The sequence below is a fragment of the Gracilinanus agilis genome, chromosome 1 (assembly GCF_016433145.1).
Source record: "Gracilinanus agilis isolate LMUSP501 chromosome 1, AgileGrace, whole genome shotgun sequence".
Lineage (NCBI taxonomy): Eukaryota > Metazoa > Chordata > Mammalia > Didelphimorphia > Didelphidae > Gracilinanus > Gracilinanus agilis.
The window spans coordinates 224,285,263-224,311,551 of NC_058130.1; the positions used below are offsets into that span (position 1 = coordinate 224,285,263).

General features: G+C 40.3%; 1 protein-coding gene across 1 annotated transcript; it reads left to right on the forward strand.

The window, feature by feature from the left end:
* Window positions 1–26,289, forward strand: CLEC19A (C-type lectin domain containing 19A). Its single transcript, XM_044679077.1, has 7 exons — window positions 1–135; window positions 282–334; window positions 5,938–6,002; window positions 10,716–10,881; window positions 20,608–20,701; window positions 22,630–22,762; window positions 26,210–26,289. Exons 1-7 carry the CDS (start codon window positions 1–3, stop codon window positions 26,287–26,289), a joined length of 726 nt encoding a protein of 241 aa, XP_044535012.1.

Here is a 26,289-nt window from a genome sequence, read left to right on the forward strand (position 1 = left end):
ATGGCGAGGTGGGAGCTGTGGGCCACCGCCGTGTCCTTGCTTTTCCTCTCTATCCGAGCGTTTCCACAGACTGATATTAAAATCAGCCCAGGTGAGTGTGAACAGGGACTCTTCCTTTCAGGACATTTTGCAAAGGTCAGATGGATGGAAATGAGATCAGGCTGAGCTCTGGCTTCAGAGAGCGCTCCGCTTCACTCTCCGTGACTCTTCAAGCTGGAGTCGGGGCTGGACTTGCTCAGCCCTGTGACAGCCCCCTTTCCTAGGGATTATTCTGGCCACAGGTCAGCCCGGTCCTGGAGCGGGGTGGCATGTTCCAGATGCCAGCGGCCGAGGTGTAAACTGAATGAATGAAGGACTGAGACATCTAAACCCAGGAGGTGTCGGGAGGGTGCCACTTTTGATTTTGTAGGGTGATGGCAGGGCGGGAAGATCTCGAGGACTGAGGGAGCATTGCCAGATGTTCCCGGGTATTGAGGGTTGCCGGGCTTCCTGAGGAGAGAGTTTTCGAGCAAGCTGATGCTCCGTGGCAGGTTTATTTAACTCTTACTTCACAGTTTGGAGTAGCAAGACATTTCAAATGAAAAAATAATGTGGGTTCGTGGAAAGAATACTAGACTTGCATCAGGAAAGATGGGTTCCAAACTTCATTGCCCTTATCTGCAAAATGAGGATGATAAAACTTGTATTAGCTACCTTATTAGGATTGTTGTAGAAAAAGAAAGTATTTTGCACACCTTAAAACACTACATAGAGGGGACAACTAGGTGGCTCAGTGGATTGAGAGTCAGGCCTGGAGATGGGAGGTTCTGAGTTCAAATTTGACACTTCCCAGATGTGTGACTTTAGGCAGATCACTTAACCCCCATTGCCTACCCTTACAATCCTTCTGCCCTAGAACCAATACATAGTACTGATTCTAAGGTGGAAAGTAAGGATTTTTAGAAATATATATAGGTATGACTTTTATTCCCTTTAAAGTAAAACATTTGTCTATATACAAGTTCTAAAACAAACAGGGTTAAGTGACTTGCCCAGGGTCACATAACTAGAGAGTGTCTACGGCTAGATTTGAATTCAAGATGAGTCTTCCTGACTCCAAGTCCAGTACTCTATCCACTGCACCCCCTACTTGCCCACAAATATGACATTTCTTATTATTTCTTATGGTTTAGCAAGGCAATATGGCATATTGAGATGCCCTCAAACAGATGTGAACTCAAGACCTACTTCTGATTCATATTAGCTGTGTGACCCTGGGTATATCACTGAACTTCTCAGTGTCCTTAACTCTCAGATGATAAATTTCTGCATTAATAGAGTTTCCTTGTTAGCCATTCACTCCACAGATAAAATTATAGATCTTTTAAAAGCATCTGTTTGTTGGTCTTACCATCCATTCTTTGGAAAAGGATTCATGGCAGATATTATTAAAATCAAACAAAAAAATTATGCCTCATCAAACTATTATTTTATATATAATTAAATATTTATATATCTACATATTATCTTATATATTTTCATATATGTAATATATTTAATTATGGATAATTACATATTTCTATATTATATATAACATAATATTTAAATATTCTTTTATATTTTTTTGATACATAATAAATCTGGGTTCCTAAAGTCTATGGTGCAGAGGGCCAGGTAATAACAAGCTGGAAAAAGGAGAGGAACAAGCATTTATATAGTACCTACTATATGTTTTTCTATAAATATTATTACCACTGCCCAACTGTGTGACCCTGGGCAAGTCACTTAGCCCTGTAAGATTAAAATTAATATCCAATAACTCCAAGTATCAAATTTTATAAGATTTATTAATAATCACTTGAAATAGAGGAAAAGTAAAGCCTGAGTAAAGAGCAGTTTTTCCCGACCATGTTCTGGAAAAAAGAGAGAATGAGAGGGTGGAGTTATAGAAACTTTATCTCCAAAACATAAGGATGTAGTAAGGATGAAAGTGGGGTTCTGGGAAATGGAGTCCTGGGGTGCAAAATTCTAATTACACAGCCCCAATAGCCTATCTCTTTCCCTTCTGTATTAGAATTGTTTCTAAGACAGAAAGCAAGGGTTAAAAAATATTTATTGTAAGGTAGGTGATATTATTACCCCTATTTTTGCAGTTGTGGAAACTGAGGCAAAATGACTCTTCCAGGGTCACACAGCTCACAACAATCCTGTGAGGTAAGTGCAGTTCTTTTCCTCACTTTACAGTTGAAGAAACTGAGATTAATCAATTTTCAAATTCATGGATTCCATCACTTTATACCTAATACTCTATCCATTGTATCACCTAGTTGGCCCAGGTAGGCAGACAGGTTTAAAGTAAGGGTATATCTGATCTGAAGAATAGCCTGGCTAAGTTCCAAGAAATTTTTCACTTGGGTTAACTATAAGATAATGAACTCTTCAACCACAACAACTCTTGGAGACCATCTAATTCCTAGAAGGATGATCTCCCCTAGTAGAAAGCAGTGCGACCTGTAGTCAGAAAGACTTGAGTTAAAATCTGGCTTCAGATATTTTACTAGTTGTTGGACTCTGGGCAAGTCAGTTAACCCCATTTGCTTCAGTTTCTTCATCTGTCAAATAAGCTGAAGAAGCAAAGGGCAAACCATTCCAGTATCTTTGCTAAGGAAACCCCAAATGGAGTCATGAAAAGTTGGACACAACTGAAATGACTAAACAAAATCTATTACAATGCACAATGTCTAGTACGTATTTAACAAACGTTTGATGGTTGAATGAATGAGAGTTTGGAGAATTTGTTGTGAGAACCAAGAAGAACAAAAAAGAACATGATAAGTTTGACAGTATTTCAGATCTGCCCAGTCTTAGAAAGCCCAGAAGATTCCTGGCTGTGCAGATTCCCTAGAGGAAAAAATTCAACAAAGGAAGGGCAACAGGCTGCTGTTCAGGGACTCTTTTAAAGCTGAATTCCATCACTCTCTTATCCCAGTGTCTTTGGGGAATCTCCACGGCAGCAGAGACAGATGGAGCCACCAAATATTCTTTATCTCTGGGAGAAGACTGACCCTGGTTTTCTCTTCTTGTCTACAGCTAGGGGCAGGAAGTAGTCCTTAGAATGCCCAAAGTTTAAGTATTTATGCCCTCTGAGATGAAAGCAGCCAAGTGATACTATAAATAAAGCAGTGGGCCCAGAAGACCTGAGTTTAAATTCTGTCTCAGACACTTATTAGCTATGTGATTTTAGGAAAGTTACTTCTAATTTACCTTAGTTTCCTCAGCTGTAAAATGAAGATGGTAATAGCACCTATCTTACAAGATTGTGAGAAGGATCAAATGAGATACTATTTGTAAAACACTTAGCACAGTGCCTGGCACAGAATAATCACTTTAAAAATGCTTGTTTCTCTTTCTTCTTCCTTCCTTCCATTCTCTTTTTCTTTCTTTTCCTTCCTTCCTTCCTTCCCTCCTCCCTCCATTTCTCCCTTCCCTCCTTCCTTCTTTTTTCCCTTCCCTCCTTCCTCCCTCCCTCCCTCCCTTCCNTCCCTCCCTCCTTCTTTCTTCCCTTCCCTCCTTCCTTCTTTCCTTTCTCCCTCCCTTTCTTCTTTCCCTCCCTCCCTCCTTCCTTCCTTCCCTCCTCCCTCCATTTCTCCCTTCCCTCCCTCCTTCTTTCTTCCCTTCCCTCCTTCCTTCTTTCCTTTCTCCCTCCCTTTCTTCTTTCCCTCCCTCCCTCCTTCCTTCCTTCCCTCCTCCCTCCATTTCTCCCTTCCCTCCCTCCTTCTTTCTTCCCTTCCCTCCTTCCTTCTTTCCTTTCTCCCTCCCTTTCTTCTTTCCCTCCCTCCCTCCTTCCTTCCTTCCCTCCTCCCTCCATTTCTCCCTTCCCTCCCTCCTTCTTTCTTCCCTTCCCTCCTTCCTTCTTTCCTTTCTCCCTCCCTTTCTTCTTTCCCTCCCTCCCTCCTTCCTTCCTTCCCTCCTCCCTCCATTTCTCCCTTCCCTCCCTCCTTCTTTCTTCCCTTCCCTCCTTCCTTCTTTCCTTCCTTCCTTCCCTTCTTCACTTCCTTCCTTCCTCCCTTTCTCCCTTTCCTCCCTTCCTCCCTTCCTCCCTTCCTCCCTCCCTCCCTCTTTCCTTCCTTCCTTCCTTCTTTCTTTCCCTGGGAAATATATGGATGGGATTAGGAACTGGACCTGTGATTTAAATGATATAGAGAACTCCAGAGTGAAGAAACTCCTTTTACAAATACAAGTCAACATCTCTGCAATTTCTACTTTTAAGAGTTGCCTATACTCCTAAGAGGTTTTGACACGGCCAGGGGCATGGAGCCAATATGTGTCAGAAGCCAGACTAGAATCCAAGTGTTCCTCATTTCAAGGCTGACTCTCTAGCCACCATCCGTGTATAAGAAAATAAGGGAACAGAGTAGTATTGGGGGGAATTCAGGTCCGCCTAGAGGCCACCAGCCTCCCCATCCCCCTGCCCAGGAGACAAAGAGACTCTTTCCCATTTAGTGCTTCTGAGTGACCGGGGTCTTATGACTCAGCTATAACATCCATCCACAGCCCGCTGGAGAAAGGAGTCCCAGCAGGGCAGGAACAACTATTGAAATTGAATCTGCTCCTGCCACCTTCTTTTCCCTTTTATTCCTGTGACTGATCTCAGTGGGATGCAGCAGCTCAAAGTTCCTGAGGCAGTATTTGGCCTTCTGTAGCAAGCAGCTAGACAGAGTGGGAAGCTGACATTCTTTTCTTAAAAACAAAAACAAACTGAACAACAGACTCTCACCTTTTCTTTCTTCTCCCCACTCTGGATGACCACCTCACTCCCCACCCTGATCAGAAGAAGTCCAAAGCTTTCCAAACATTGAATTCAAATGCAACAGGTGAAATCTGTGGGTGACTCAATGCAGGACATCTGGCCAAAGGCCACAGAGTATGGCTCCCCTTTTATAAACATGGCAGGAAAACCAGCCATCGCTTAATAATGTATTTGCCTCTAAGTATTGCTTCATGATTTCCAAAGGGCTCATTTGATTCTCCCAATGATCTGGATTTAAGAGAAGGCAACTCCACTTACAGCCAGCAATCTCCCTTAAACCCCTGTCCAGAAGAAAGAGATTCCTTCCCAGCCACTGCTACTGAGACTTAGGGGACAATTCAAATTCAACCTCTGCCCAGAGCCTGCCAGTGAGGTCAATATGGTTTTGTTTAGTTGTTTTTCAGTCATGTCCCACTTTTTTTCACCCCATTTTGGGTTTTCTTGCCAAAGGTACTGGGGTGGTTTGCCATTTCCTCCTCCAGTTCATATTATAGATGTGGAAACTGAGACAAACCAGGTTAAGTGACTTGCCCAAGATCACACAGCTAGTATGTGTCTGAGATCAAGCTTGAACTCATGAAGATGAGTCTTCCACACTCTATCCATTGTACCACCTAGCTTCCCCATCAGTATAGTTACCCCCTTTAATTCAGATGTCACTTAATAAGCATTTATTAAGCACCTACTATGTGCCAGGCACTGTGCTAAGTACATGTAGTACAAAGAAAGTAAAAGACAGTTCCTGCTTTCAAAGAGCTAATAGTCTTTTGGAGAAGTTCACAGTTGTTCTAGTTAAGCAGAAAGAATGAATAATTTTGGAGTCAGAGGACCTAGTTTCAAATCTGCATGACCTAGTTCTAATCAATGTGACACTGGGCAAATAATTTCATTGTTTTGGACCTCAGTTTCCCTGTCTGTAAAATGCAGAGGTTGGATTAGATGGGCCCAAAGGTCTCTTTCAGACTGAGAGAGAGCCTTAGGAGATGTTTGGTTCAAGCCACTGAAAATAAGAATTGGGAATCTGGGGCATCTGCTAGTCTAATGTGTTATTTCTACTTCTCCATCTCTCATATCCACATCCTTCTTTCCACTCACATAGCCACTGCCTTCGTGCAAACTCTCATCACCTCTCACTTTGACTTCTGAAGCCAAAAGGCAGTGCAAAGGGAAGAGCCCTGGAGTTGGAGTCAAGGAGATCTAAATGTAAATCCTGGCAAGCCACTTAACCTCCTTTTAGGTTTTTTTTTTTAAACCCTTGTACTTCGGTGTATTGTCTCATAGGTGGAAGAGTGGTAAGGGTGGGCAATGGGGGTCAAGTGACTTGCCCAGGGTCACACAGCTGGGAAGTGGCTGAGGCCGGATTTGAACCTAGGACCTCCCGTCTCTAGGCCTGGCTCTCAATCCACTGAGCTACCCAGCTGCCCCCTCCTTTTAAGTTTTAAATCTATGATCATATGAGACCTAGACTTAAAAAGACTGAGTATATCCACCATCTTAGAAGGAACAGATGGAGTCCAAATGTGAATTGAAACATATCATTCTTCACTTTATTTACTTCATGAATTTTTTCTCCAATGTAAGGAATGCCTTATTTCACAACAAGACCCAAGTGGAAATATGTGTTATGTGATAAAATATGTACAGCCTAAACAAAAGAGAGACTAAGAACTGGCCCTAGGTCATTGAAAACCCATATCTTCTGACTCCCAAAATGTTAAGAATTAGAAGAGATTTTAGAGATTTAGTCTAGCTCAAGTTCATTGCTCTTTCCACTATGGCCCCCAAAACATATCTTGAGAAAGAGGAATGGGAATATTTTTCTTCTGATACTAGAATTAGAAAAATAGATGAATATTTCTATTTCCTATAAAATGTACTCTGCTTTCCTTAAGTTCATTCCCAAAGAGGAAGGGATTATTGTAATAAAGCAATAAAGCCTATGGAAGGGTATTTCCTTTTATTATAATCAACCTCTGCCTTCTTCCCCCAAACAAACAACCCTGGACTTTATCCTTGAGTCCTTTGACTCTTTGAGTTTTTTATTTATTTTGAGTCAACAGAAGAGCCCAGGCACTCTAACCACTTTTAGTCATTTCCATACTATGCCAAGTGGTTACACCATCCTTCCTTGTCTTCTCCAATTGAGATCTATGTTTGAGGGCAATAATTATCTTTTTGATGTTTCTGGAAGGCAGCTAGATGGTGCCACACCTGAAGGCAAGAAGACTCATTTTCCTGAGTTAAAATCTGACCTCAGGGGGGCAGCTGGGTAGCTCAGTGGACTGAGAGCCAGGCCTAGAGACGGGAGGTCCTAGGTTCAAATCCGGCCTCAGACACTTCCCAGCTGTGTGACCCTGGGCAAGTCACTTGACCCCCATTGCCTACCCTTACCAATCTTCCACCTATAAGTCAATACACAGAAGTTAAGGGTTTAAAATTAAAAAAAAAAATCTGACCTCAGATACTTATTAGCTGTCTGACCCTGGGCAAGTTACTTAATCCAATTTGCCTCAGAGTCCTTATCCATAAAATGGATTGGAGAAGGAAATGGCAAACCACTCTAGTATCTTTACCAAGAAAACTTCATATAGGGTCAGGAAGAATTGGACATGCCTGAAATGATTGAACAACAATCCATCCAGTCCATCTATCTATGTATCTGTCTGTCTGTCTATTTTTCTGTCTATCTACCTGTCCGCCTAGCTATCCAACAATTCTTCCATCCATCCATCTATGTATCTGTCTGTATCTATCTGTCTGTCCATTCTTCTATCTATCTATCTGTCTGTCAGTATGTATGTATGTATGTCTATCCATTCTTCTATCTATCTTTCCATTCATCTATCTATCTATCTATACATACATATATATAAGCATATGTCTTTTGTTAATGTTTGCCTTATTTATACTTTGATATTGTTTCTGAATGTAGGAGTTCTCTTTATAAAGGTGTTGAAGGGACAGCATCAGTTCTCCCTACATTCCCCTCTTCCATTTTCTCTGGTGCTCTCTTCCTTTCTCATATTGTCCCTTTCCCTTGCCCAAGAAAGCAGGATATTCCTTGGGTATTTTACTAACCACTTGTAACAGGAGAAGATTATTTGTCTGTGTGTGTGTGCTCATTCCAGCAGTTTTTCTGTTTCAGTGATTCCCTCTGTTCTGTAGAATCACCCCTCCTAGAAGCCATGGCAAAGGTGTGATCCCTTGTGCCATCCTATCAAAATGAGTTTTAAAAAATAAAATAAATGTATATTAAAAATAGCTAGGTAGCTACCAATCTGAGAATCAATAACAAATTCCAGCCTACATACACTTATAAAATTACTGCTATGTGCCAAATACTATGCTAGACACAAACATGAATAGGATACAGACTATAGCCTCAAGGAAGTTATATTTTATACACTCAAATAGCTATAAAATACAGGGAGAAGAAGGTGATTTGAAAGAGGCCAAAATTCCGATCATCCATGGTAAGAAGGAATTCTTTTCATCTTGAGAAATAGGATGGCTCAAGGCCCAAGGAGGCAATGGCACATGAATCAGGTTGTGAAAGAAGTAAGGAACTGAATTCAGCAGATGGAGACAGGAGCTTCAGAGGCTTCACTGAAGCATGGGGACAGCATGAACAAAGGCATGGAGGTGGGAAGGGATAGAACAAGAACTAAGGCCTGAGAGTAGTCCTGTTTGGCAGGAACATAAATGATGTGAAGAGTAAGCAATAGAAAACTAGGCTGGAAGGGTAGTTTGGAGAAAAAAAATACTATGATGGGTCTTGAATATCAGGATTAGGAATTTATACCTCATTTAGTAGGCAATGGAGAATGACTGAAATTTTGGGGGTAGAAGAATGACATGATCAGAGATTATGGAATCTCTTTCATAGTGAACCTCATGGGATTGGCTATAGATGAAAAGAATGCACTAGGCTAAAATCAGTCTAGGATCTAGTACTAAAAATATCAGAAAGATAAAGAGAAGGATAAATAATTGCCAAATTGGAACTAATTTATCATTGCTAGGGGCTCAAGTGGCTCTTTTGCAACTCTGTGCTCTCTCAATTAAAGAGTCTTGACTACTCTGGATGAGGAAAAACGAATAATTGAGTGCTGACCTGTTATGGCCTTACTTTTCTGGCATATTTAACCATAGATATTCACAGGCATCCCTTGCTCCATGAAGCAAATCAAATTAATGAAAGGAAGTTAGGAAAGGTGCCCAAAGAAAGTAAGAAGGGAGATCACATCTCAGATGTCTTATTTTCCACATTTCATATTGGATAGTTCTTCTGCACTCCTGAAGGACTTATGGGAAAGAATGCTAACCACATTGAGAGAAAGAATTACGGGAACAGAAATGCAAAAGAAAAATATATGACATCACTTATCACATGTATATATGGGTATTGATTTGGGGTTTAGGCTTTAAAAGATTGCTTTATAGCAAAAATGAATAATATGGAAATGGGTATCAAATGACAATATTTGTACAACCCAGTGGCATTGCTTGTTGGCTCTGGGAGGAGGGGAGGAGAGAGGGGAGGGAAAGAAAATGAATGTAAGCATGGAAAAATATTTTTTAAATCTTTTTTATTGATCAATTAATAAAACTTTTCCATGGTTACACAATTCATGTTCTTTCCCTCTCCTTCTCCCAGCCCCCTCCCATAGCCAATGCACAATTCCACTAGGTTTTACATGTGTCATTGATCAAGACCTTTTTCCATATTATTGATATTTACACTGAGGTGATTGTTGCAGTGGTTCCCAAACTTTTTTGGCCTACCACCCCCTTTCCAGAAAAAAATATTACTTAGCCCCCTGGAAATTAATTTTTAAAAATTTTAATAGCAATTAATAGAAAAGATAAATGCACCTGTGGCCATCACTGCTCTCCTGGATTGCTGCAGCATCCACCAGGGGACAGTAGCGCCCACTTTGAGAATCACTGGTTTATAGTCTGCATTCCCAATAATATCCCCATCAACTCATGTGATCAGGCAGTTGCTTTTCTTCTGTGTTTCTACTCCCACAGTTCTTTCTTTGGATGTGGATAGCATTCTTTCCCATAAGTCCCTCAGAATTGTCCTGGATCATTGCATTGCTGCTAGTACAGAAGTCCATTACATTTGATTGTACCACAGTGTATCAGTCTCTGTGTACAATGTTCTTCTGACTCTGCTCCGTTCACTCTGCATCAGTTCCTGGAGGTCTTTCCAGTTCACATGGAATTCCTCCAGTTCATTATTCCTTTTAGCACAATAGTATTCCATCACCAGCAGATACCACAATTTGTTTAGCCCTTCTCCTATTGAAGGGCATCCCCTCATTTTCCAATTGGAAAAATAATTTTTTAAAAATGTATTTTTAAAAAAGAAAGAAAAGTTCTCCTGGCTCCAAGAAGTTAGGACAGTCCTTACTCTCCACAGGAACAGGACAGTTCCTTCTCAGAAGTCCTCTCATTGAATAATCTCTCTAGGGATGTAGTGGAAAAAGCATTTATTGGTCTCAGTTCATCAAGTTTGAGTATATTAACTTTGTGATAGGAGGCAGCTAGGTGGTTCAATGGATTGAATTCTAGGTCCAGAGTCAGGATGACCTGAGATCAAATGTACCCTCAGATATATACTTACTAGCTGTGTGACCATGGGCAAGTCACTTAACCTTAATATGCCTCAGTTTCCTTTTGTGTAAAATGGATATAATAAAGCACCTACGTCCCAGAGTTGTTACAAGGATCAAAACAGATACTTGTAAAGTGCTTAGCACAATGCCTGGCATATAGTAGGCACTGTTACCTATTATTATGTAAACAGATACATACATAATATCTTCAGCAACGTCTAATTTCTTTAATTTTTTCATTGCAGAGGAAAAGAAATAGCTCTCACATTTCCAAATTTCTTCTGATTTTCTTTTTCTTCAAGCCATGCCAGAGATGATTCAACCCTATCCATGCCCCCTGTTCTGGATGGAGTATGAAGGTTACTGCTACAGATTTTTCCCTCTTAATAAGACATGGGCTGAGGCTGACCTTTACTGTGCAGAGTTCTCCATAGGAACAAAGTCAGCCAAATTGGCTTCCATTCACAGGTAAGCTTATCAGAAATTTGTGCTACCTCTCATGCCCATAGCATTCTCCTTTTCTACTTTAGAAGGGGTGATAGTCTGGAGAGGATGAGTAGGGGATACGTTTTCCAAGTGGGTTTCTCTTTTGAAAGGGAAAATAGATCACACCCAGTGCAATTCAATAATAAATTCATTCTTGCCATCATAAGACAGATATTTAGATCATCTAGACACGTCAGCCTGGTTTAAAGTCCTTTAAGCTTCCTAAGCTTATTTCTTTATCGGTAAGACGGGGATAATAATAACTTCTACTTCCTGTAGACAACTACTTGTTGTGTGGATCAAATGAGATAATGGGGCAGCTGGGTGGCTCAATGGAGAGAGAGCCAGGACTGGAGATAGGGGGACTTGGGGGTTCAAATCTGGTCTCAAATATTTCCTACCTGGGTGACCCTGAACAAGTCATTTAACCCCCATTTTCTTAGCCCTTACTGCTCTTCTGCCTTGGAACCCATATTAATTATTGACTCTAAGACAAAAGGCAAGGGCTTTAAAAAACCAGGTAGCATTTATAAGGTGTTTTATAAACCTAAAAGCACTACAGTAGGATATTGATTTATGAGACACACATCGGGTGAAAATCACACATAATAGAGAACCCCATTATTTGGTGAGTATTTTTTGTAAGAACAAAGCTATCATACTTAAAAAAATAAGACAAATAAACACTTGAATAATATAGAATAAACAGCATTGGTTCCCTGTGAAAGAAAGAGAAGCATTGCTCTGACGGGACACAACTGTTGTAAGGGATAACTCCATCAGATACAAAACAATGCAATGGCTCACAGGAACGCTTCTCAGAGTGAGAATGAGCATGATTGGATGAACTGCTGGGAAACCATAGCAAAGCTTGGAAAATGGCATGGATTTAGTGTATAATTACAATTTTTTATTGTGCGTATTATTCTACCTTTTTTTTTCCCATTATCAGTCGCATCTACCTGAATTCACATGTGCTGAGTGCCCATAAAACAAGATTTTACTAAGTATCACTAATAATGATCCTTATTAATAGCATTCTTAACAAAACATTGCCTGAAGCTTCCTTTCATCAATGGATATTTTTCCTGTAAAGGTCTCATTGCAATAGATATCAAAGTATCTTCTTTCCAGAGATTATTCAGAAGATTTCAAGGATCTTCATTAAAGAAGAAGGAGGTCTTGGGATATGCCAACAGAGATAGCTGAAGAGGGTTATTTAACATATCTGGATTAAAAAATAATCCTTATCATTTGTCTTAGAATCAATATTGTGTATTAGTTCCAAGGCAGAAGAGTGGCAAGGGCTAAACAGTAGGGGTTAAGTGACTTGCCCAGGATGACACAGCCAGGAAGTGTCTGAGGCAAGATTTGAACCCAAGCTAGGCCTGTCTCTCAATCCACTGAGCCACCCAGTCACCTAGTCTCCTATTCCCACCCACCCCCAACCCATGTCTGGATTAAAGAAGTCTTGTTGAGTATAGAAAAGTCTTGAGATCTTTTTATCATCTCTGATAATCTGATAAGGACAGCTTAGTTGATAAGGAAATAAAGGGACATGGGGAGTTGTCTTTTAGCTCATGCTTCCAGCTCTGTCTTCAGGAGCATGGAGTTTATTATTTATATTTCAAGACTCATTTTACACAAAAGAACCCCCCCAAAACTTTGCAGATGCGCAGAAGTTACAAATTATGTCATATAAAAAACACAAAAGGTCTCATTGACTTCAGAATAGAACAAGGCCAACGCTGAATTTTCATTGGGTTCTTATCAGAAAGCCAAGTCAGGGAATATTTTTCTCAGGGTTGAATTGCCCCTGCTAAGGTTTTGGCCTTGGCTGTACCAGGCAGCTGCATTCCTATACAAAGGGAGAGAGTGTTAACCTTTTAAATTCCGGCCTGCTAGGAACCTAAAGCTCTTCAATAAGGCCACAATACTTTTCAACAAGAAATCATAAGGATCACAAAAGGGGCCAAAAGAGGAGTCTCAGATTTTTATCTGTTCTCTTATTGGCTTCCCACAGAAAAGGGAACTCAAAGCCTCACTAGATTGTGAGCTTATCAAGGGCAGGGATTGTATTTTAGCATGTTGTAGGTGTTAAATAAATGCTCATCAATTGTCTGACTATTCTGGATTTCAAATCAACTTCATAACTGAAGATATAAATGAACAAATCCAAAGGCACAGCTTCTTGCCTTTGGAACACAATCAGCTTACTTGATTTCTGGTCTTCAAGAAAGGGTGAGACTAGAGTGAGATTACTTGTCAGTTGTTCTAACCTGGGACAGCTAGATGGCACAGTGGATAGAGAGAGTACTAGACCTGGAATGAGGAAGATTCTTCCTAAATTCAAATTAGGCCTCTGAAACTTATGTCAGCTCCTACTTCAGATCCAATGGATTGGAGTCTGAGTGAGAGAGACACCAGGAACAAGAGAGTGAAGCACAGGCTCTTTATTCTTCTCAACAAAATGGCAGCACTTCCTTTCTGAGACAGAAGCCCATCAGCTGCAGGGGCTTGCAAAATCAGGGGAAGGGGTGTAACAGTCAGTTCTTGGAATAGGGCTCAGGGGCTTCTCCAGAGCAGATAGGAATGGTTATTTACCATAATGGTTGCTTTATCTGGCAATCCCCTGAGGCTGCTCCTGGTGGAGATAAAGATAGCTTTATGTGGCAGTTTCTAAGGCAGCTGCCTGGTTCAGTTGGCAGTTGCCACTTTATTACTGTCACAAAACAGTGTTGTTGTGTCAGGGTTCCATAGGATCAGAGACTCCTGGGGAAAAACAGAAGCTCAAGCAAGTCCAAATGGTTAGTGTAGTCATTATTAATTTCATTTTCACACTTACTAGCTGTGTGACTCTTGAGCAAGACACTTAATCCTCTTTGCCTCAGTTTCCTCATCTATTAAATGAGCTAGAGAAGGAAATGGCGAACGACTCCAGAATCTTTGCCAAGAAAACCCCAAAAAGGGTCATGAAGAGTCAGGTATGACTGAAAACAAATGAACAACCATCATCACCACCAGACTTAAGATAGTGTTAACAATGCAAACTAAATTTAAAAGTATTTATGTGGAGCCAGGTAGATGGCTCAGTGGATAGAGAGCCAGGCCTAGAGACAGAAGATCCTGGGTTCGAATTTGGCCTCAGACACTTTCTAGATGTGTGACCCTGAGCAAATCACCTGACCCCATTGCTTAGCCCTTACTACTCTTCTGCCCTGGAATCAATACACAGCATTAACTCCAAGATGGAAGGTAAAAGTTTTTTTAAAAGTATACATGCAGTATGTTGCCTGAAAGTACTGGTAAAAACCTATATTGGACTATTCATTGCCTTGAGAAGTTGTGGAGGGGGAAGACTGAATTGTGAAATGCCAGAAAACAGTTGTCAAAAATTGTTTCTACATGTAATTGAAAAAAAAAATTTTAAGATAAAAAAAAGTATATGGGAATACATTTTTCCCCTAGAAGAGTCCAGTCATTAAACATTTGCCAAAATGCTCCTGTGTTGTTCTATAAACATTGAGTGAACTCAGCAGGATTGTGCTTAAAGGTTCAGAGAAGGGACATCATTCTGGATGAGAAGCCTGGCGACTAGAGGATAATGAATAATACTACTAATGGTGATGATGTTGTCGATAACTGGAATTTATAAATCACCTTGAGGTTTGTAAATTGCTTTACAGCCATTTTCTCATTTGAATGACATTCCCTACCTCTAGGATATCTAGGTAGATTATTTAGCATATAAATTTGGTAATGTAGGATTGGAGATGGAGAGAGTCTAGGGCAGTGATGGTGAACCTTTAAGAGACCAAGTGCCCAAACTGCAACCCTCACACTGCATGTGAGCCCCTCACCTTACCCCAGACAGAGAAGAGAAAGTGCTCCCGTTGGGCAAATGGGCAGAGGTGAGAAATGTCCTCAGGCTCGTGGAAAGGTGAAAGGGGGCCTCCTCCAGCATGCATGCTATAGGTTTACCAATGCAGGTAAAGGACTATACACATATGATGTATATTATACATTTTCTCTATATGTACACACATCCTTCTCCTACTTCTGCCTGTTGAGAGGTGGGCTTCTTAGCCTTCACAGGACAAATCATCAACTACCAGGAGATTGGGTCCTCATGGAGAATCCTAAGCAGTCTAATCATGTGGCTCTCTCAATAGATCTCTCTCTAGTCACTGTTGCTCTCTCTCTCTCTCTCTCTCTCTCTCTCTCTCTCTCTCTATATATATATATATATATATATATATATATATATATGTATGTATGTATGTATGTAAACATATATGTATATATATGTGTGTGTATACATACACAATTTATATAGATATATATCATCTGGTAGTCTTTTGCATAAAGATGATAAGGGAGTTGATGAGATCATTGAAAGAGTATACCTGTATATAGAAAAGGTCAGATTAGAAGCAAAAAGACATTCAGTTGAAATCAATAAGTACTTATTTATTTAGCTCTCCATGTATTTATTCATTCATTCATACATTTGCTTATTAATTCAACTATCTATTTATTTATTTGTCTATTTTCAATAAGTATTTATTTGTGCCTAGCATTTTTCTAGGTGTTACAGAATGGACAGAAAATAATCCAGGAAAGTCACATTCTCCTCCCTCAAGGAGTTTACTGTCTAGTTGGGGAGAAAAATAAAACAATAAACACCACAAAACAGAAATGGAATAATGAAATGCTAGGTATATAACAAGTGGTTTGGGCGATCTGAAAGAGGAAGTAATCAGTGTGTGCTAGACTGATCAGAGAAGGCAATAAAGTGGAACTGAGACTTCAACTGGGTCATTAGAGATGTGAAATGTGGACCGTTAAACATCACTCTTTCAGTATGTCAAAGTGACTGATACCAGGCAGCCCTTATTTCTGCCCTTGCATGGGTTGTTTGGCAAGGCATGTGGAAAAGTACCTGGGAGTGTGGATTTGTTTTTCTTCCAATCTAATTGATCAGTTCTTTATCCCCACCTATTTAGCCATTCCTAATCCTTACATCCTTGGTGGTGTGCCTCATTGATTCACCTCTCACATGAGCATTAATTTATAATGCATTTAATCAAACTGAATAAAAGGTAATCAAATCAGAAGTGTCACTCGTATATAATATAGAATATGGTCTATTCCAGTGATGGGCAAACTACTGCCCATGGGCCAGATGCAGCCCCCTGAAATGTTCTATCCTGCCAGGCAACATTATTCTTCATCTGATGAATACAACGAGTAGGATACAATAAAATGAAACTTCAAAAGAGTTGCCTTAGAAACAGATTATCAGATGAGCATTTCCTTTCCTTTGGCCCCCCTTTAAAAAGTTTGCCCATCACTGGTCTATTCCATTAGACCTTTGGTCTAGGCCATACCCAATGCCACGGATCTATTTTAGGTTGATGTTTCCAGACCTGGAAGTTACTTACTTTGCCAAGCCCTGAGTTACAGAACTGTAGGGCTCACCCTCTCTTTGTAGCTATCAGAACTTCTAGTAAAACCAAAGATGAACTAAAACACTACTGAAACTTAAGGTATTTATCCTGGTTGCAGCTACATAGAGGAACAGGATACAGAATACTGCAGGATGCCCTGGCAGTAATCAGACCACAACTACCTCATCTTGAGTTGGTCTTGAGTTGGTCTTGAGTTGGTCTTCTCCTTTTGTTGTTGTTCAGTCCTTTTGAGTTGTGTTTGACTCTTCATGGCCCCATTTGGGGTTTTCTTGGCAAAGTCACTGGAGTGGTTTGCCATTTCCTTCTGTGGCTCATTTTACAAATGAAAAAATGGAGACAAACGGGGTTAAGTGACTTGCCCGGGGTCATACAATCAGTAAGTGTCTCATCCTCGATTTGAACTCAGGAAGATGAGTGTTTTATCTGCTGTGCCACCTAACTGCCCCACGTCTTCTTCTAGCTCGGTCCATTTATTCCAAAACAAATAATGTTGGATTTCCTCACAGAAGGAGATTCTCTTAACTGCTGGAGCAGTTCCTTCAATGGCAGATGGCATAAGGGGGTGGTGTGAGCTATTTTTCCTTCTCTAATTCCCTTGAAAAGCCTGAGCACTGGGGATGTCCCTAGCACAGGTGTGTTCCACCTGGGTCAGTGTAACAGTTGGAGTATAGTCACACACATATGCAAGACACCCCCACCATAGAGCAATGACTTTTGTTAGATTATTTAGATTTCTTTGAAGGGATTGTATTAATGCTTTAACGGATCTTCTAATCTCATTAATACTAGTAGTTCCATCCAAATTTTTTATTTGTCAAGTCTGTGGATTCTTTGCCCATATCTCTCCAAATGCCCTATAGGAGATCATGCAACATACTCTGATTTTTTTTAAAAAATGTATTAAGAAGGGGGCAGCTGAATGGCTCAGTGGATTGAGAGCCAGACCTAGAGATGGGAGGTCCTAGGTTCAAATCTGGCCTTGGACACTTCCTAGCTGTGTGACCCTGGGCAAGTCACTTAACCCCCATTGCCTAGCCCTGTAAAAAATAAAAATTAATATAGAAGGATATATATAAAAGATATTAGGGCTTTAAAATTTTTTTTTGAAAATGTATTAAAAAAATTTATTTCCACGTATATTAGCCCCTTTCTCCTCCCCATAGAAGGCATCATCCAGCTAACAGATTTGAATAAACAGATTATGTCTTTTGTGTTTCCACTTTTCAGGTCATTCTTTGGAGGTTCTTCAAATGTTAAAGCTGTAGCTGTATGTAATGTTCTCTAGGTTCTATTCATTTCACCCTTGATTATCTTCTACAGTTCTTTCCAAGTTAAAAAAAATAAATCTTATGGTGTACATATTCTGATTTAAAAACTGGTGCAATACTTGCTTTTTCTATCTGTTACCCTTTCCTCTTGTATATTAGTAGCCTACCTCTTTTTTTCTGGTCATACAGACAAGATGCTGCCACCTGCCTTGTGGTTTCCGTTAGTCCTTCCTTAGGGTTTTCTCCAACTTGGAGTTGTCCTGGGACATGAAACTACCACCCAGCTTCCATTGGTCCTTTCCAGGCTCTTCTCCAACACTAAATCCAGGTAGTAGAGAGCCTTCTAGGTTGATTGGCTGATCTTACAACAAGAACTTTCCCCCGCCCCAGACCTCAGGGTATTCGTCAGATGAGGACTCCCCATCCCTGGCCACCATGGCAGCCTCTTGACTACACATTCTCCTGTTCTTAACTGTTGAGAAGTAGACTCCTCGATCTTACAAGACATCTCATCACCCACTCGGAGGTTGGATCCTGAGGGAAGGTTCAAGCATTCTGATCACATGGCTTTCTCAATAGATCTCTCCAATGGCTGTAGCTCTGTATGGACTCATTCCTCAATGGTGTCATTGATTACTAGCACCAACCCCTTATATTTGCCCCATTCCAGTGATTTTGAACATTTGACTGCCAATGCTACCCCTCCATTTCCCATTCCTTATTACCTATTCCTTTACTCCTCCCCTCATTCAAGTCTTTCTAAAGTCTCAATCCAGATCTACTCAACTCTTCTACTATGTCCTAGGGAATGCCTGTTCCATAATTTACAATTTTATTTAAAATCCCACAATTTAAATTAACTTTCTTCTCACTTCAAACCTCTTCTTCTCTCGTTCCTTCCGTCTTCTGGCATTCTCTGAGTCCTGGCTCCCTCCAAATAACACTACTTTCTTTAATAGCCTTTCCAGTGCTGGATACACTTTTCATATCCCCTGAGTCACTGATCAAGAGTGATTGAGTTAGAATATTTCTTGCTTCTTTTATTGCTACTTCTAGACTCTCCTTCACCATCATCATTAACTGATGTCTCCTCTTCTGAGGTTCATACTCTACAAATTTATCATCCAATCCAGATCCTGATGACCATTATTTATTGGTGCCTAGGATATAGTCTTTTCTTCCTCAATAAATTCAGTGCTTGAATAATAGTCTTTCCACTGCAACTCCTAGTGCCATGCTAGGAGACTTTATATATTTATATTATATATGTAAATAAAAATATATATAGGTGCTCTCTCTCTATATATATATGCATATATATATGTATGTATGTATGTATGTATGCTAGTCAAATACCTTAACTTCCCAGTTCCTCAATCTACTCAGTTACTATGACAATACTCCTCCATTCCATCTCAGTCACATAAGAGATGATCATAAACTCAGTCTTATTATTACACACATGTTCCAACTCCATTATACTTATTCCAACTTCAAATATATTTATTTTATTGTAATATTTTATCATTCTGTTTCCTTATGCCTTATAATCCCAACTCATTTTTTTTATCCTCACTATGAATTACATTCTCTTCAACCCCAAGTTCTTTCCTAGGCCATCACTTCTGCATTGGTTACATTCTCCTCCCCTCCCTATCCAGACTTCTCAATGAATCAATTGAACTCTATACTATTCACTACTCTAGAATCCCATTCCTGCCTTGCTGAACCCTGAGAGGCAAGTGCTATTATCATCTTCATTTTACAGTTGAGGAAACTGAGGAAGATAGAGGTTAAGTCACATGCCCAACATCACAGCTAATAAATCTCTGAGCCAAATTTGAACTCAGATCTGTCCTGATTGTGGGTCCAGTACTCTATCCATTGTACTACCCAACTTCTAACCTTTGCTTCTAACAAAGTGTGTTCTACCAGGCCTCCCCCCAACCATCCTTGTATCTTAACTTTCTTTTTTAGCCCAAGTATAAGATCATACATTTATTCCTTCTGATGAATTAGGATAAATGGATACAGATTTCTCTGTTGTGAAGGGGTTTCATTCCTGTCACACAGAATTCTGTAGCTGCCTCTAATCTTGGAGGAGTGGAGTGGTTCTCATCATTTACACCTTAGGGCACTGAGAGCTTCCTAAGATGAAGGTCCCGACACATCCTGTGCCTTCCCTCCCCAAAACCCCCACTTAAGCATTCTTAGACTACAAGTCACAGGGAATGACAATCAGTACCTAGAGATCAATTGCCCTTTTATATTATCAGCACCAGGAAAATTCTGAAGTGAAACTGAAACACCATCCCCCTGCCAAAGAAGGAACCACATCCTATTCATTTATTTAAAAGCATGTTGGTCCTTTGGACTTCCATTTTATCCTTATGGATAAGTAGACAGCTCCATCTCACCAACAGAATCAGATCTGCGCTATTTCCATCATAGCTATGCAAAAGGTGCAATGAATATGATCTTTGCCAGGTTTTCAAGTGAGAGATAGAAGGAAAAGACAAAATGCATACTTATTTTCATAAGAGGAAGAAGGAAGGAGGCTGTCTTATCCACGGACACCATTAATAATCATCATAACAATAATATTAATAACTGGCAAATTTATATAGTATTTCAAAGGTTGCAAATTCCCTAGAAATTCTGGCTTCCTTTAAGACTTAAGTCAAGAATCATCTCTTCCTAAAGTTCTTCCCCCACCCCCCACCCCTACTTCTAGTGCCTTCCCTCTATGGCCACATTCCATCTACTCTGTATTTATCCTATATGTATCCATTTCTGTATAGGTTGCTCTTCTTTTTAGAATATAAGCTCCTTGAGGACAGGACCTGTTTTTACTTTTTCTTTGAGTCCTTTCACAGAGTGCCTGGTCCATAGTAAGCACTTAATAAAAGTTAATCAATGGATCAATCAACTGAAAAACGATAGTATAATTCTGTTATCCTTTCCTTCAGCTGGGAGGAGAATGTTTTTGTGCATGATCTCGTAAACAGCTGTGTGCCAGGAATACCAACAGACATCTGGATGGGACTTCATGACCGGAGACAGGTGAGAAGGGTTGCAGTTCATCTTCTGAAACTACATATTCATTGAAAGTCTGATTTTGTATATATATATATATATATAGAGAGAGAGAGAGAGAGAGAGAGAGATTGATACATGCATATGTGTATATATACATATATATGATGATGTGAATGAATGGATGGATGGATGGAATGGTATGGTTCTTTTTAAGAAAAATCTTAATCTTGGATTTACTAATGGAACCCTAGTCCCAAAGCCCATTGGTATGGGACCCTTCCTCATTGGTAGAGATCAATGCCCTGTGACTTCATGAAGCTGCTCTACCAAATCCACTTTGCCCCTCATGCAAACATAGATCATTGAGGAAAGAGTTCCATCAATGAGGAGAGAGTCCCATATCAATACGCTTTGATTGGGGTTGCACTATGTTGAAGTGCATAGACTTAAAACCTTTCTCTAACCATAGAAATGTCAAACTTTAAGGTTGGGAGCATCCTTAGGGACTCTCAGAGATCTTTAAAGAGATCTTTAGAGATCATTTAGCCCAACCCCTACTCAAACCTTGAAATTCTTGTATAGTATCCCGGAAAAGTTCCCATCCACTTTCTGCTTAAAGACTTTCAGTGACAAGGAGTGCATGACTTCCCAAAGCAACCTATTCCATTTTCAGACTACTCTAACTGCATGAAATTGTCTTTCTTACTCTCAATCCAAATGAATCTTATCATATCTCATTACTATAATGATATTATTATAATAATAGCTAACATTTATATAGAATTTAAGGCTTACAAAGGGTTTTACAAATATCTCATTTAAATCATTAAAACAACCCTGGAGGATGGGGGCAGCTGGGTGGCTCAGTGACTTGAGAGCCAGGCCTAGAGACGGAAGATCCTAGGTTTAAATTTGGCTTCCTAGCTATGTGACCCTGGGCAAGTCACTTAACCCCCACTGCCTTGCCCTTACCACTCTTCTGCCTTGGAACCAATACACAATATTGATTCCAAGATAGAAGGTAAGGGTTTTTTAAATTTTTTTAATTAAAAAAAAAACAAAACAACCCTGGAGGGGTAGACACTATTATTATCCCCATTACTGATAAGGAAACTGAGGCAAACATAAGGTAACTTAGCAAGGGTCAAACATCTGACAAGTATTGGAAGCATGATTTAAATTCAGATCTTCCTGATCCCAGATCCAGAACTCTTTCCATCCAGCTTTCTAATTGTGTGTTCCCATCAAAGGTAGAGGTAGAAACCCTTAAGTTGACCATTTTAGTGGAGCCACCAAAGTGCTGAGTATCTTCCTCAATTTCTCTTGACAATCTTAGGATATCAGCAGAGTGCATGGACTGTCCAGTGGTTATTCCACTTTCTCTACATGACCAGTCCATATTATTTTGTGATCATAGCTTTCTCCAATGTAGCCTTTCTTTTGGTCCCTCTTTGTAGTCCTAATTGGTTTTTATCTTCCTAATAATGGACTGAAATTTGCTTCATTTTAACTCTTGGTACTTTCTGAAGTCAGCCAAGTTAAATTCAGTAACCCTCATTCACAATTCCATATTCTAAATATGTCTCCTGCCTTGCTTAACCATCACCTTTGCCTGCTAAAATTTAAGCACATGGCAGCTAAATGGCTTAGTGGATAGAGCCAGACCTGGAGAAAGGAGGTCCTGGGTTCAAATGTGACTTCAGAGATTTCAAAGCTGTGTGACCCTGGGCAAGTCACTTAATCCCAACTGCCTAGTCCTTACCACTCTTCTGCCTTGGAACCAATACTTAATATTGATTCTAAGATGGATGGTAAGGGTTTAAAAAAGTAAAAAGTAAAATGTAGGAAGAGATGTGAATAATGCTCAGATCTGTGCCATGAGTCATAAATAAATTGTTGTTCTTCTTGCTTTCCATTTTTTCCTTTTGCCTCTAAATGGGGGTATACAACAGGAAGGTCAGTTTGAATGGACAGATGGCACATCCTATGACTATAACTTCTGGGATGGAAACCAGCCAGATGATGGCATCCACTCTGCCCTTGAGGAAGAGGACTGTGTACAGATCTGGTACCGTCACAATAGTGGTAGGTACTCAACCTAAGACACTAGGTCACTTTGGATGATGAATAGGGTTATACCTGGGTGAGAGAAGGGGATTAGCTGCCCTGGATTTAGCATTGCCTGGGGATGAAGCATTGAAGGGATTAGAAGACTCAGCACTAGATAAATGGGATTGGAGGGAAGAGTCACTTTCTCTTCCCAACAAAACTAAACACTTTCTGAGGAAGAACTAGAAAAGGGTCTGTGGGTAGATGCGAACATAATGGTAGCAGAATATTTACTCATCAAGATCTGAAATATATTATTACTCTAATGAAACCAAGAGAGTTGAACTGAGAGGCCAGAAAGGTAGTTATTGCTGCCACTAACCCTGAGGGCCACACTAGCATTCCCAAATTAGGGAAGCCTTCAGGCAGTAGATAAAAGTGGGAAGAAGCTCAGTGTCTGGGTTATTGTTAATAAGGATGGTTCCTGTGATTGCAGGGCTGTTTGCCTTGGAAGGAATAAGAGAGAGTAAACTGGGTAAGAGATTGTGGTTTCTGGCCATACCCTAGATCTGTGTTGGCAAACCTATGGCAAGAATGCCAGAGGGGGCTGCTCCCTTCCCCCTCTCCCTGTGCATCTGAGGACATTTGTCCCATTACCCACCCCTCTGCCTAGAAGCCCAATGGGAGCACTTCCTCCCTCCCCTGTCTGGGGTAAGGTATGGAGCTCACATGAGGCATGAGGGTTGTAGTTTGGGCAATCGGTCTCTAAAAGGTTCACCATCACTGCCCTAGATAGATGTCCCTGTGTGTTGTCCATGAGTTGAGTGCTAGACTGGGCTGTGAGGAAGCTCCCTGAAGTCTTCAGAGCAGGGAATATTGAAGTGTTTGGCAGAGATGAATGCATTCCAGACAAATGGTCAGCAATAGTTGCATTTCTGAGAGCCCTTTCTAAATCTTTCCCTATTCTCTCAGGTGTGCCTATGGCAGAGGTCAGATGACCCTTCCAGTCAGATTTCTTAGGACCCTGACAGTCCATCAACACCATTTTCATCTTCCTATGACACAAGAGATTGATGGACAATCTTTGCTCTGGGATATTCATAACCAAGCCCTTCCTTTGGCTGTAGATGCCCTATCTGGTGTTGAAAATGCTCATTATGTACATAGTAGTGAGGAGAAATACTCTGAGTCAATGATGCCCTCCCACTCACTCCATATTGGTGGATTTTCACATAAAGACCTCAAGGATGAGAGGAAACTTGTCACCAACAGGGACAAAGTGTGTGTGTGGAGAAGCAATTAGAGGATGAGTTGACCCTTTAGAAACAAAGAAAGATTGGTGGTTCTGACCAAATGTGAGTCAATAATGTAGAAAACCTAAATAATAGTAATAATAATAATAATTTATAAAATGGAAAGAAGACAAGATGTCAGTAAAAGAGTTTTGAGATAGACTGCAATTGGAAGTAGGAGAAGGAGAAAGAAACTAGGAAGGAGAATTCAAGGGAAAGAAATTTAGGTCTTGTTCCAGAGAAATTAAAATCTGTGAGCACTAAGAATCTTCAAAAGTTCAAGAAAATATGGTAATCCTCTTCTGGATATACACTATGCAAATAAAATGTTATGTCTCAGTAAATTAGCGTTTGATGCAGGCATGCCCCAACAGCCTGCTCATTTATTTCCTTTGGGTTAAATTGATTACAGACAGTTTTACGGCCATTAGCAGTATCAGCTTTCCCTAATTAATCATTCAGCGTTTACTAAACATCTTCTGGGGCAGGGAGTCTTAACCATTTTGGAGGTTGTGGATCCCTTTGGAAGCCTAGTGAAGCCTATGGACCCCTTCTCAGAAGAATGTCTGTTGCCTACATTCACAACTGATGAAAATGCTAAGATTTTCCTTAGAGGGGAATGAAAATAAAGATGCAGTTTTCTTCCTGCATCCAAGTTCACAGACCACTGAAATCTATCTCTGGATGTGGGCCTTCGATTAAGAACTCATGTACTAAAGTCTATGGAAAATTAAAGTATAATAATATATGATCCCCATCCTCAAGGACTTTATAACCCACGTGAAGACTAAAGAGATGCACATACACATAAAAAAGCTAAAGAATAAGCCAGAAAAGAGCATAAAACACACACACACACACACACACACACACACACACACACACACACAAACCCTAAGAGATGTAGCATAGATTATAAATGCAAATTGGAATTTAGACAAAAGGGTGTTTAGTGGAAGTGGAGTTTTGAAGTGGGAAGTCAGTGGAGGATTTGTGGAGAAGGTAGGACTTTAGCTGCATGATGAATGATGGAGAAGATTTGGATTGGGACACACAGGAAAGAAACAATACTGGTGGTTGTAGTAGTTGAGGATTGTGGGAAAGAGGAGCAAGACTGCACTGACCCCTAAAAACATTGATACAAAGATGTTAAGTGACATGTATAAGGTCACATAGCATTGATTTAGGGATGTATGAAAGTCATCTCATCTACCAATCAATGGAAAATTAATATGTTCCCAAACAATCAGGATGGGCTGAGAATCTTTGCCAAGTCATTGATGGGCAAAGCAAAGTGATATAACGGAAAGAGCACAGGATTGGGCTAGTTCCAATTCATATACTAAACTGATTCATGACTTTGGTCAAGTCATTTAATTTCTTGACTCTGATCTTTAACCCATGCATCTGAACCCTACAGCAGTGTTGTTGTATGAATCAAACGAGAGATATAATAGAACTTTGGAAAGTCATAAAAGCATTGTACATATACAAGATATCATTATTAACAATTAAAATGTGTTCCCTCCTCTGTGGCAAAAAGAAAATAACAAACAGTGAGAGAGAGAGAGAGAAACAGAGAGAGAGAGAGAAACAGAAAGAGAGAGAGAGAGGAAGAGGGAGAGAGATGTGTGTGGGCTATGGGACGAGGTGGAAGGAGGGGGGGGGATAGAACATGAATCCTAATAACCATGGAGAAATGTTATAAATTAATAAATTAAATTTAAAAAAAAGAAAGGGAGAAAGAGAGTGAGAGAGAAGGGAGGGGGAAGGGAGAGAATGGGAGGGAGAGAGAGAGAGACAGAGAGAGAGATTGAGAGAGACTTTTTATGTGCCAGGCACTGTATTAAGTATTCAGTCTTTGTCCTTGGGAGACTTACATTCTAATGGAAGAAAGGGGCAAAGAGGAAAAATTCAGAGACCCAGGAGTGGAGGCAAGAAATAATTTGTATTTGGGCACTTCCTAAAATGGAGGTTCTGAACCAGAGCTCATGACTGGGAGGGAGCTGAGCACAAAGGCAGAGGCATTTCCAGGGTGAAAAGGCAACTGGGGAGAACATGGAAAAGTCTGGAGAGTCAAGAGTGGAACCATGAGACCTAAGTCAATTCTTATCTCACTTTTGGTTGGGAGGGCTTTAATTCCAAAGGGCAAACTTTAACCCAGTTCTCTTGTTCTGTCCCTTTTCCACAGCACTAAGATCATGGAATGACAATTCCTGCAGCCAGAAATTCCCATTTGTGTGCAAGATCCCATCGAGAACAATTAACTAA